Source organism: Larimichthys crocea, chromosome III (genome assembly GCF_000972845.2).
Source record: "Larimichthys crocea isolate SSNF chromosome III, L_crocea_2.0, whole genome shotgun sequence".
Lineage (NCBI taxonomy): Eukaryota > Metazoa > Chordata > Actinopteri > Sciaenidae > Larimichthys > Larimichthys crocea.
In genome coordinates, this window is record NC_040013.1 from 27,534,888 (window position 1) to 27,545,834 (window position 10,947).

The window sequence follows — 10,947 nt, forward strand, 5'->3', positions numbered from 1 at the left end:
ATCTCCTGCAGGGGTTAATAAAGTATTTCTGATTCTGATTCTAAGATTAACTCTTCAATCTCGTGAGATTATCGTGCTATCAACGTGATGTGGTGGGTACATTTATTCTGCGCAGGTCTGACCCTGAACTTTGGACAAACAGACTCTGGAGCTGTTATTAACTATGGAGAGGAAGCAAAGAAGGGTATGAGAAATAAACATAAATAATCTGTTGGTCCGAGTAGGCTTTGCATGTTTTGCATTGCTTTGCACTGTCCAAACATGAATGTTATTTCATCAGTTAAGTGCTCAGTAGTGTTGTGTTAGAGTACTCTAATTACTTGCGTTAGTTTCGTGCGTTAAGTAATCAGTAACTTCGTTATTTAAAAAAAGAAAAAAGTAATCCACCTGCACCTGTCAGCGAGGGAGTCCGACTTTTTTTTCATTTACAGAGGACAAACAGGTCTCAGAGTCGGTGGACACTGAAATTGCTGAGTATCTTAAGTCAGGTGTCGAGATGTTAAACAAGTTCCCCAGGATCAAGACAGTATTTCTGCGGTTCAATACCCCACCACCCTCCAGCGCACCCGTGGAGAGGCTTTTCAGAAAAAAATCTTCTTCTGCTACGTTTTAATCACTAATTTGAAGAGTAAATGGAAGTGGACAATGATAAAGTGAATTTAGGCCTGTGACACTTGAATAGTATTTTCATAGTTCGGCTATTTGTCATTTGCCTGTGCCAGTGAGCGATTTTATTGTTTGTGTTTTTCTGCCTGTTATCATTTTTGTTTGACATAGAGGCAGCTGTGAACATTTCTGTTAGATCGTTGACTGGTCGTTAATTTTTAAACGGATCTGAATCTGCTACCTGTTTACCTCAGATTGTGTTAACTTAAGCGCACTTCAATGCACTTTCATAACTGCATTCAGGTTAAAAAAGAAAAATCAGGAGTTACCTCTGTTCTGACTGATCAAAACATAATTAATTAATAAAACGCTATGTGGCATATTGCTGACTGTCTTTCCTGTTATTGTTATTACACTGCATGCACACCATGCAAGTTGTGTTTAGTGTGTGTGCTCTTCTCCATTCTAAAAGACCTGTTAACTAAAGATACATTAGGATGTCCTTACATGTCTTTAATAATAGACAAGAGTGTATTTGAATACAGTTTGCGCTGTGATAATTTGATTTGATTTGATATAAATTGATCGGCGATTATATATGTAAGCCTCGATTCAAGTGAGCAAAGTGCATAGTGGTTCATTAATTAACTTTGTGTGTGTGTGTTTGTGCTTATGTGCACTCAGGGTATCCTGGAGCGCCTGGATGCTGGAGAGGTGGTTGTTGGCGATGGAGGTTATGTGATGCAGCTGGAGAGACGTGGCTACGTGAAGGCAGGACACTGGACACCTGAGGCTGCTGTTGAACATCCTGAAGCAGGTACATGTTACCCACTCAGCATGACATTAAACAATTGTTTTAAAGCACATTTTTATCTGTGTATGTTTTTTTTTGTGTTTTCCACAAAAGTCTTTCTATGTGTCTCTGTCAGTGCGGCAGCTGCACAGGGAGTTCCTGAGGGCCGGAGCTAATGTGCTTCAGACGTTCACCTTCTACTGCAGTGAGGATAAGCTGGAGATCAGCGGCAACGTCACTAACATCACTGTCAGTAAAAAAAAACCTGTCACATCTTCATCTTGTTTACTATACCTGATTGAAATTATCTTCACATCACTACAATCTGTTTGCCTCTGACCCAGGGTGCCCAGATCAATGAAGCCGCCTGTGTCCTGGCCAGGGAGGTAGCCAATGAGGGTGATGCATTGGTCACTGGGTGCGTCTCTATGACTCCATGTTATGCAGATAGTCACAGTGAGACTAAGGTTAAGGCCATCTTTAAGAAGCAGATGGACGACTTCCTCAAAAAGGACATTGATTTCTTTATCGTGGAGGTATGAACAACACCCCATAGGAATAACTGCATGTATGGTTATGTGCATAAGTTCAGTGTCTGGTTTTACTGTCTTGTCCTAAGTTAGGGTTTAAGAATTCAATGCACATTTCTCCTGCAGTTTGTCGATCATGTGGAAGAGGCAGGCTGGGCAGTGGAAGTGCTGAAGACCAGTGGTAAACCGGTGGGTGCAACGCTGTGCATCTCCCCTCATGGAGACATGGATGGAGTCCCACCTGGAGAGTGCGCTGTCAGGCTGGTCAAAGCTGGTACAGTGACCTTTTTATTTTGATTTGGTATTTTAAGTCTGCAAGTCTGACATCATGTACAACCTGAATGTCTTATATATGTGTGTGTGCACATGCAGGAGCTGACATTGTTGGCGTAAACTGCCACTTGGATCCTCTGACGTGCATTCGTACAGTAAAGTTGATGAAAGAAGGATTACAGAAAGCTGGTCTCAAAGCCCATCTCATGATCCAGCCACTGGGCTTCCACACCCCTGAGTGCAACTTAGGGGGATACACTAGCCTGCCTGAATACCCCTTCGGTCAGCATTTGTATATTTCTTATGAGCGAAATAGAGGCAAATAACCCAACCATGCACTGTAAGGGTTTTCTAGGAATATTTTGTTTGTGAGTTTGCAACTGTATTTTGATATATTTAATTGGAGTATAAACATGTAAGCTATGTGAATGCCAAGATCATGTATTGCTACCTTTTTAAACTCCCTATATATGCAGTTTGATGACAACATTGATATAAGAAAATGCCCAGGCTTAAATATTTAACTCTCCTCTCAGCATTGGAGACCAGAGCAATTACCCGCTGGGACATCCATAAATACACCAGAGAGGCTTACAATGCTGGAATTCGCTACATTGGTGGCTGCTGTGGATTTGAGCCTTACCATATCAGAGCTATAGCAGAGGAGCTGGCTGCAGAGAGAGGATTCCTCCCACCAGCTTCAGAGAAGCATGGACTCTGGGGAGCTGCTCTGGAGATGCACACTAAACCCTGGGTCAGAGCCAGGTAAGACTGAGCAGGAACACAACTACTACAAGCACTTTTTAACACTTTAACAAAAGACTGAAGATATGATGTGTATATTGTGGTGTAGTGATAGTCATAACAAAGGAAGAAATACAACAAGTGTGTGTTCCTGCCGCTCCTTTTAATCTACAAAACTCTGTCTTAGGGCTCGTCGAGAGTACTGGGAAAACCTTTTGCCTGCTTCTGGACGTCCCAAATGCCCTTCCATGGCCACACCGGCCGATGGTTATGAAACAGCTGGAATCTAACATCCTGTCATGATCTCCTGTATGAACCGTACAGCTTCCTTTCTGATCAATCAAAGCTTTGTTTACACTGAGAATCATTAGATGCTTCATCCTGTTTCAAAACTCAACAATTCAAACTCATTATTTGTCTGTCTAGTTGGCTGACTCATGTTATACATACCATGGTAGTTCAGTCATTAGTGAATCAACTGATTGTGTAACTGTCATAAAAATCAGGGTTACGCAGCTAGTTAGATGTTTTAACTTATACGATGTTTGTTCTTATATTACATGTCCTGAGGGCACTTCCCTTTATTGCTGTTTTCCTGAGACTGGCAGGGTAAGGTAAAGTTCAGGTTCATGTATAAAAAGAGGGATTTCAGAACAGAATGAGGGCCAGGGACAGGTCAGAGAGGAGACATCTAGATTGGGGACATACTGGCTACTAATTAGGGGATATGTTGAAGAAAGCAGTTTAAATGCATTATATGCAAATTGACCGGTCACAATTTTTTTCTCTGTAACCCCTTTAGTGTGTTGCACTGTGAAACGCTCCTCTTGTACAAGAACAATAAATTCAACTTAAACTTTGATGTTTTGAATCCGATCCTCTTTATTTAAGGGTTTTTCTTTAAAATTCCCGTAACAGTAACTATCTCTAAACATAATAACAAATTGTACATAAAATGCAGTTGGCCTTTTGCTACTTAATACACTTTTAATTGTACAACATCTTCATAGGGTCAACATCTTTGAAGCTTTTTGATTTTATGTATTAATTGCTTTTTAATGTGAATTACATAATTGTCACATATCAGTGTTATATATGGCATTACTTTTGCTGATATCTTGATTAAAGAGGGGAGAAGAAAGGAAAAGAAAGGTTTAAAGAGCGGATCATTTGACATGAGAGGGTGAAATGGCTCTTTTGGACCATTAATGTAAACAGTCTGCTGAGTCTGTAATAACTACAGCCATCATCTCTCTGCTCTGTGAGCAGGCCTGGTTCAGCTCAAACAAGTTTTGATTGCACTTTTTCTTAATTTTGCAAGCTCCAGATGGAGATAAAGAGGAAGGTAATTCAATTAATCATCTTTTTTTTCTTGTTTATACCTGAGCAGGTAGTCTTAACGCGATAGAGCGATTGATAGAGGATACTAGTCAATCAGAAGCAAGGGGCCACCCAGAAAAAACGACCAAACGAACTGTTTCTGCCTGTGAAAACAAACAGTTAAAAGTTACCTTGGACTTGCATCAGGGTTATTTAATAATTTATGAAATGATTTCTTGATTTAATCAACAACAATGCCTTAACTCTCACTGAGACAGTTTATTGTTGTTGCATAATCCGTTTGATTTATCTCAGGGGTTTAAACTTGAGTTTACTCAATGTGTTGTTATCAAACATTTCTAAGTTCAGATGGGTCAACTTCTTGAAGTACGATTATTCAAGGTACGATCCCAAGGAGTTCACCTTTTCTGTCTCTTTTAGTTTAACAGTAAATTTCACCTTAAAACCATGAGGTTCCACCGAGATTTGAACTCGGATCGCTGGATTCAAAGTCCAGAGTGCTAACCATTACACCATGGAACCACGTATGTTCATCAGTCAGAGTGTTGCACGGCGCTGCAGCGCCCCCTCAAGGCCGAGGCGAAGAAATGATCATTAATCTATGGACAAGTTTCTTCTTTTCACAAGTAGTACTTCATTTACAAGCATTAGACGTTGTTTTTCTTTTCGAGGCTGGCAGTGTCCAAAGATAGACGACGTGTGCATCATGCAGTGTGAAGTTTAAAGCTTTCAGGTTTAATTGTCATATTCAGATTAACACAGGGGCAACAATGCAATGAAATGTGTTGGACAAGAGAAACTAACCGTGTAACAGTACTATATACATAAACGATACATATAGATTAAACAAGTAAAATACAATGCAACAAAAATTTGGGGTAGAAATGAATAAAATAAAACACCAAAATATAAAATATACTAAAATGGAATATGACAAATATGTATAAGTATGCATTGTACAAGTGACAAGGTTGTGTCACTTTGTGTGTATTGAGAAGTATCACTGTATAAACATATATGAACATACTATGTAAATAGGATTGGTGGTAGACAGAGCCAGGAAATTACTGTTTTTCATCATTTCCAAACTGTGTGTAGTGTCATTCTGCGAAACACATAAATGTATGATATATCATGTGTATAACTCTTAGTTTAGTAAAACTGTAACATTAACGGTACGTCAAATTTAACAAGGATTCTCTGCTTCTGTTATATAAAGAGATACATACATAGATATAGATATTGTATTTCTTGTTATTGTATGTCATCGAAGTTTTTTGTGGAAAATTTGTATCAGACACAAAGTATTATTATTATTATTATTATTATTATTATTAATCGAGTTACAGATTGTTTTATTTGCAGTGACAAAGCTCTGTAGGCTACTTGTTTTCTGGGTTTTGGGATGTTGAGATATAAACAAACAGGACAATGCTAATAATAATTTAATAATAAGGATAATAACACTCATTCAATATTAATTTAATAGGATATGAATCCACCTCGCATGGAAAGCGATCGTGCTCTCAGCTCGGTCTCTCTTCAATCTCGTGAGATTATCGTGCTATCAACGTGACGTGGTGGGTACATTCATTCTGCGCAGGTCTGATCCTGAACTTTATACAGACAGACTCCGGAGCTGTTATTAGCAATGGAGAGGAAGCAAAGAAGGGTATGAGAAATAAACATAAATCATCTGTTGGTCCGTGTAGGCGTTGCATGTTTCGCATTGCTTTGCACGGTCCAAACCTGAATGTTATTTCATCAGTTACGTGCTCAGTAGACATGCGCACCGAAACTCATGAAAAACGACCAAACTAATCTCAGCAGGTGGGAATTCAGTCTGTTTGCTGCCTCCAGGATTACACTGCATGCACACCATGCAAGTTGTGTTTAGTGTGTGTGTGCTCTTCTCCATTCTAAAAGACCTGTTAATTAAAGATACATTAGGATGTAATTACACAGTGTGTTTAATAATAGACAAGAGTGTGTTTTTTTATTATCAGACTTTGAATACAGTTTGCGCTGTGATGATTTGATTTGATTTGATATAAATTGATCGTCGATTATATATGTAAGCCTCGATTCAAGTGAGCAAAGTGCAGAGTGGTTTATTCATTTATCACTTGTTCACTGTGAATAGAATACGATACCTTTGTGTGTGTGTGTGTGTGTGTGTGTGTGTGTGTGTTTGTGCGTATGTGCACTCAGGGTATCCTGGAGCGCCTGAATGCTGGAGAGGTGGTTGTTGGCGATGGAGGTTATGTGATGCAGCTGGAGAGACGTGGCTACGTGAAGGCAGGACACTGGACACCTGAGGCTGCTGTTGAACATCCTGAAGCAGGTACATGTTACCCACTCAGCATGACATTAAACAATTGTTTTAAAGCACATTTTTATCTGTGTATGTCATTTTTTGTGTTTTCCACAAAAGTCTTTCTGTGTGTCTCTGTCAGTGCGGCAGCTGCACAGGGAGTTCCTGAGGGCCGGAGCTAATGTGCTTCAGACGTTCACCTTCTACTGCAGTGAGGATAAGCTGGAGATCAGCGGCAACGTCACCAACATCACTGTCAGTAAAAAAACCCTGTCACACCTTCATCTTGTTTACTATACCTCATTAAAATTATCTTCACATCACTACAATCTGTTTGCCTCTGACCCAGGGTGCCCAGATCAATGAAGCAGCCTGTGACCTGGCCAGGGAGGTAGCCAATGAGGGTGATGCATTGGTCGCTGGGTGCGTCTCTAAGACTCCATGTTATGCAGAGAGTCACAGTGAGACTAAGGTTAAGGCCATCTTTAAGAAGCAGATGGACGACTTCCTCAAAAAGGACATTGATTTCTTTATCGTGGAGGTATGAACAACACCCCATAGGAATAACTGCATGTATGGTTATGTGCATAAGTTCAGTGTCTGGTTGTACTGTCTTGTCCTAAGTGAGGGTTTAAGAATTCAATGCACATTTCTCCTGCAGTTTGTCAATCATGTGGAAGAGGCAGGCTGGGCAGTGGAAGTGCTGAAGACCAGTGGTAAACCGGTGGGTGCAACGCTGTGCATCTCCCCTCATGGAGACATGGATGGAGTCCCACCTGGAGAGTGCGCTGTCAGGCTGGTCAAAGCTGGTACAGTGACCTTTTTATTTTGATTTGGTACTTTAAGTCTGCAAGTCTGACATCATGTACAACCTGAATGTGTTATATATGTGTGTTCATATGCAGGAGCTGACATTGTTGGCATAAACTGCCACTTGGACCCTCTGACAGGCATTCGTACAGTAAAGTTGATGAAAGAAGGATTACAGAAAGCTGGTCTCAAAGCCCATCTCATGATCCAGCCACTGGGCTTCCACACCCCTGAGTGCAACTTAGGGGGATACACTAGCCTGCCTGAGTACCCCTTCGGTCAGCATTTGTATATTTCTTTTGAGCGAAATAGAGGCAAATAAACCAACCATGCACTGTAAGGCTTTTCTAGGAATATTTTGTTTGTGAGTTTGCAACTGTATTTTGAAATATTTAATTGGAGTATAAACATGTAAGCTATGTGAATGCCAAGATCATGTATTGCTACCTTTTTAAACTCCCTATATATGCAGTTTGATGAGAACATTGATATAAGAAAATGCCCAGGCTTAAATATTTAACTCTCCTCTCAGCATTGGAGACCAGAGCAATTACCCGCTGGGACATCCATAAATACACCAGAGAGGCTTACAATGCTGGAATTCGCTACATTGGTGGCTGCTGTGGATTTGAGCCTTACCATATCAGAGCTATAGCAGAGGAGCTGGCTGCAGAGAGAGGATTCCTCCCACCAGCTTCAGAGAAGCATGGACTCTGGGGAGCTGCTCTGGAGATGCACACTAAACCCTGGGTCAGAGCCAGGTAAGACTGAGCAGGAACAACTACTACAAGCACTTTTTAACACTTTAACAAAAGACTGAAGATATGATGTGTATATTGTGGTGTAGTGATAGTCATAACAAAGGAAGCAATACAACAAGTGTGTGTTCCTGCCGCTCCTTTTAATCTACAAAACTCTGTCTTAGGGCTCGTCGAGAGTACTGGGAAAACCTTTTGCCTGCTTCTGGACGTCCCAAATGCCCTTCCATGGCCACACCGGCTGATGGTTATGAAACAGCTGGAATCTAACATCCTGTCATGATCTCCTGTATGCACCAAAACTCAACAATTCAATCTCATTATTTGTCTGTCTAGTTGGCTGACTCATGTTATACATGCCATGGTAGTTCAGTCATTAGTGAATCAACTGATTGTGTAACTATCTCTAAACATAATAACAAATTGTACATAAAATGTAGTTTACTTTTGCTACTTAATACACTTTTAATTGTATCTTCACAGGGTTAACATCTTTGAAGCTTTTTGATTTTATGTATTAATTGCCTTTTAATGTGAATTACATAATTGTCACATATCAGTGTTATATATGGCATTACTTTTGCTGATATTTTGATTAAAGAGGGGAGAAGAAAGGAAAATAAAGGTTTTCTGTCATTTGACATGAGAGGGTGAAATGGCTCTTTTAGACCATTAATGTAAACAGTCTGCTGAGTCTGTAATAACTACAGCCATCATCTCTCTGCTCTGTGAGCAGACCTGGTTCAGCTCAAACAAGTTTTGATTGCACTTTTTCTTCATTTTGCAAGCTCCTGATGGCGATAAAGAGGAAGGTAATTCAATGAATCTTTTTTTTTTCTTGTTTATACCTGAGCAGGTAGTCTTATCGCGATAGAGCGATTGATAGAGGACACTAGCCAATCAGAAGCAAGGGGCCGCTGAAAGCCCACCCCTAAAAACGACCAAACGAACTGTTTGTGCCTGTGAAAACAGTTAAAAGTTACCTTGGCCTTGCATCAGGGTTATTAACCAACAACAATGCTTTAACTCTAATTGAGACAGTTTATTGTTGTTGCGTGCATTATCTCAGGCGTTTAAGCTTGAGTTCACACTCCAAGTGTCGGTATCAGACATTTCTAAGTTCAGATGAGTCAACTTCGTGAAGTACGTATATTCAAGGTGCGATCCCAAGGAGTTCACTTTCTCGGTCTCTTTTAGGTTGACAGTAAATTCCACCTTAAAACCATGAGGTTCCACCGAGATTTGAACTCGGATCGCTGGATTCAAAGTCCAGAGTGCTAACCATTACACCATGGAACCACGTATGTTGCAGCGCCTGAAAAGAGCTCACAGTCACTCCTGGTAACTTTTTTAACTTTTGAGTTTGTTTCCCTGAAAGCTCATGTCTTATTTTGGCTTGCATAGGACCACATAATATATTTGGTGACGACGTCTCCTGAGATGTTTCCATCTTTCTCAAGCATTGGACTTAAAGGGTGGCTCAGGCAGAGTGCTGAGGATTGAACCTGGCAATGTCAGAGCTACAACAGAAGACAGAAAACACCTGGTGTGCTGCTCTGGTAATGCACCCTAAATCCTGGTGACAGGTAAGATTTAGAAGAAATGTATGATTAGTGAGGCCCAAAACAGGAGTTGTGTTGTCGCCACAAGCAAAAGTCAGGGCAATAACAAAAATTAGACAATTATTGCTAAGATTAAGATGATAAACCAAAGAATATAGACTAATAATGCATGTTCAAGCTATCAAGCTTTTTATTTATCCCTTTCACTTTCTGGAACCCTCTGCCTCTGGATAGCCACAACACTCACAATAAACACAATAAACATAGTCACAGACGACGACCAAGACATTTTTTCTTATGTATTTACGTGTTACTTGTCACCATTTTTTCTTCTGCTCTTTGACTCTAAACCAGATGATAATATGTGAGTATTTTACAGGCTGTTATTAAAGATTTTTTTAGTCCTGGTTAAGAAAACATACACACTGAAGCATAGGTCAGGATGCAGTGGTGTTTGTCAAAGCTCTGTTGGATCCTATTAAGCATTTCTCTTAGCATCATTAGAGGTGAAGCACACTGGTGAGGGATTGACTTTCATATGTCTCAAGGCTGTGACCATTAAAGGGGAATACTATTTTCCATTCCTGTCCTCTGAAACAGTGCAGCCAATATGTGTAAACAATGAGAACTCAAGCAGTCTCCCCTACAGCAGCTCTACCAGGGACATCTTTCTGTGGATATGTACAGTTTAAATGGCACATTTGTATATCAGCTTGGTGATATTTATCTCGGGGTTACTGAAAAACAACTGTTTTTGGATTAAGCAACATCATAATTGAATCATACATTAAAGTTGCATCCAGGGCCTTCTGGTTGAAGTTTTATAAGAGCTGATAGCACATCACAGCACATGTATTATGTCACTAAAAATATATTGTTTAATTATTTATTCATTTGTGTATGCATTTAATATATATTTATTTATATATCATGTTTTCGATGCAGTAATCATCCCACTCTGCTCAGGCTACGTCAGCACGTCCTTTACGTGCCGTGACACCGAGATTCTGAGGTTGCCTTTAGGTACCCCTCGGATAAATGGGCTTTCGTAACGACTCAAACAAAAACCTCAAACTGTTCTTCGCGGTATTTAACAGGACTGCAGCTTAATATGTTTAGTTTAAGTATGAAAGTGATTATAAAACTAACAACAAACTGGTCATTTCTGGGGAGAAAAAGATAAAAGAGGTTATAATAATTACCCAATGCGTAGTCT

General features: G+C 40.0%; 2 protein-coding genes and 2 non-coding genes across 5 annotated transcripts; 2 read left to right on the forward strand and 2 right to left on the reverse strand.

Annotated features, from left to right (window-relative positions):
* The first annotated feature begins 104 nt into the window (after nucleotides 1–104).
* On the forward strand, nucleotides 105–3,532 carry LOC104921289 (betaine--homocysteine S-methyltransferase 1). The gene is made up of 8 exons (XM_027273232.1): nucleotides 105–184; nucleotides 1,291–1,423; nucleotides 1,536–1,648; nucleotides 1,744–1,935; nucleotides 2,056–2,203; nucleotides 2,302–2,484; nucleotides 2,739–2,967; nucleotides 3,134–3,532. The coding sequence occupies exons 1-8, from the start codon at nucleotides 164–166 to the stop codon at nucleotides 3,234–3,236; spliced, it is 1,122 nt and encodes a 373-aa protein (XP_027129033.1). The 5' UTR covers nucleotides 105–163; the 3' UTR covers nucleotides 3,237–3,532.
* LOC104921205 (betaine--homocysteine S-methyltransferase 1) lies at nucleotides 129–8,803 on the forward strand. Of its 2 annotated transcripts, none has more exons than XM_027273229.1 (8): nucleotides 129–184; nucleotides 6,499–6,631; nucleotides 6,744–6,856; nucleotides 6,951–7,142; nucleotides 7,263–7,410; nucleotides 7,507–7,689; nucleotides 7,944–8,172; nucleotides 8,337–8,803. In XM_027273229.1, exons 1-8 carry the CDS (start codon nucleotides 164–166, stop codon nucleotides 8,437–8,439), a joined length of 1,122 nt encoding a protein of 373 aa, XP_027129030.1. In that variant the 5' UTR covers nucleotides 129–163; the 3' UTR covers nucleotides 8,440–8,803. The 2 variants fall into 2 exon arrangements, with proteins under 2 accessions (XP_027129030.1, XP_027129026.1); XM_027273225.1 differs by lacking the exon at nucleotides 129–184 and adding an exon at nucleotides 5,868–5,959.
* On the reverse strand, nucleotides 4,738–4,809 carry trnaq-uug (transfer RNA glutamine (anticodon UUG)). Its single transcript has one exon. It is a non-coding gene; the product is annotated as a tRNA-Gln (tRNA).
* Nucleotides 8,804–9,396: 593 nt separating the features above from the next.
* Nucleotides 9,397–9,468, reverse strand: trnaq-uug (transfer RNA glutamine (anticodon UUG)). The gene has a single exon. It is a non-coding gene; the product is annotated as a tRNA-Gln (tRNA).
* Nucleotides 9,469–10,947: the final 1,479 nt, after the last annotated feature.

What these genes read in the sequence shown, in the direction of transcription:
- LOC104921289 (XM_027273232.1), top strand. Translation starts at nt 164, where the DNA reads ATGGAGAGGAAGCAAAGAAGG. An exon ending in TGTTGAACATCCTGAAGCAG is followed by an intron (nt 1,424 to 1,535) that starts GTACATGTTACC and finishes TGTCTCTGTCAG; the next exon opens with TGCGGCAGCTGCACAGGGAG. An exon ending in AAACCCTGGGTCAGAGCCAG is followed by an intron (nt 2,968 to 3,133) that starts GTAAGACTGAGC and finishes ACTCTGTCTTAG; the next exon opens with GGCTCGTCGAGAGTACTGGG.
- LOC104921205 (XM_027273229.1), top strand. Translation starts at nt 164, where the DNA reads ATGGAGAGGAAGCAAAGAAGG. An exon ending in TTGATTTCTTTATCGTGGAG is followed by an intron (nt 7,143 to 7,262) that starts GTATGAACAACA and finishes TTTCTCCTGCAG; the next exon opens with TTTGTCAATCATGTGGAAGA. An exon ending in TGTCAGGCTGGTCAAAGCTG is followed by an intron (nt 7,411 to 7,506) that starts GTACAGTGACCT and finishes GTTCATATGCAG; the next exon opens with GAGCTGACATTGTTGGCATA.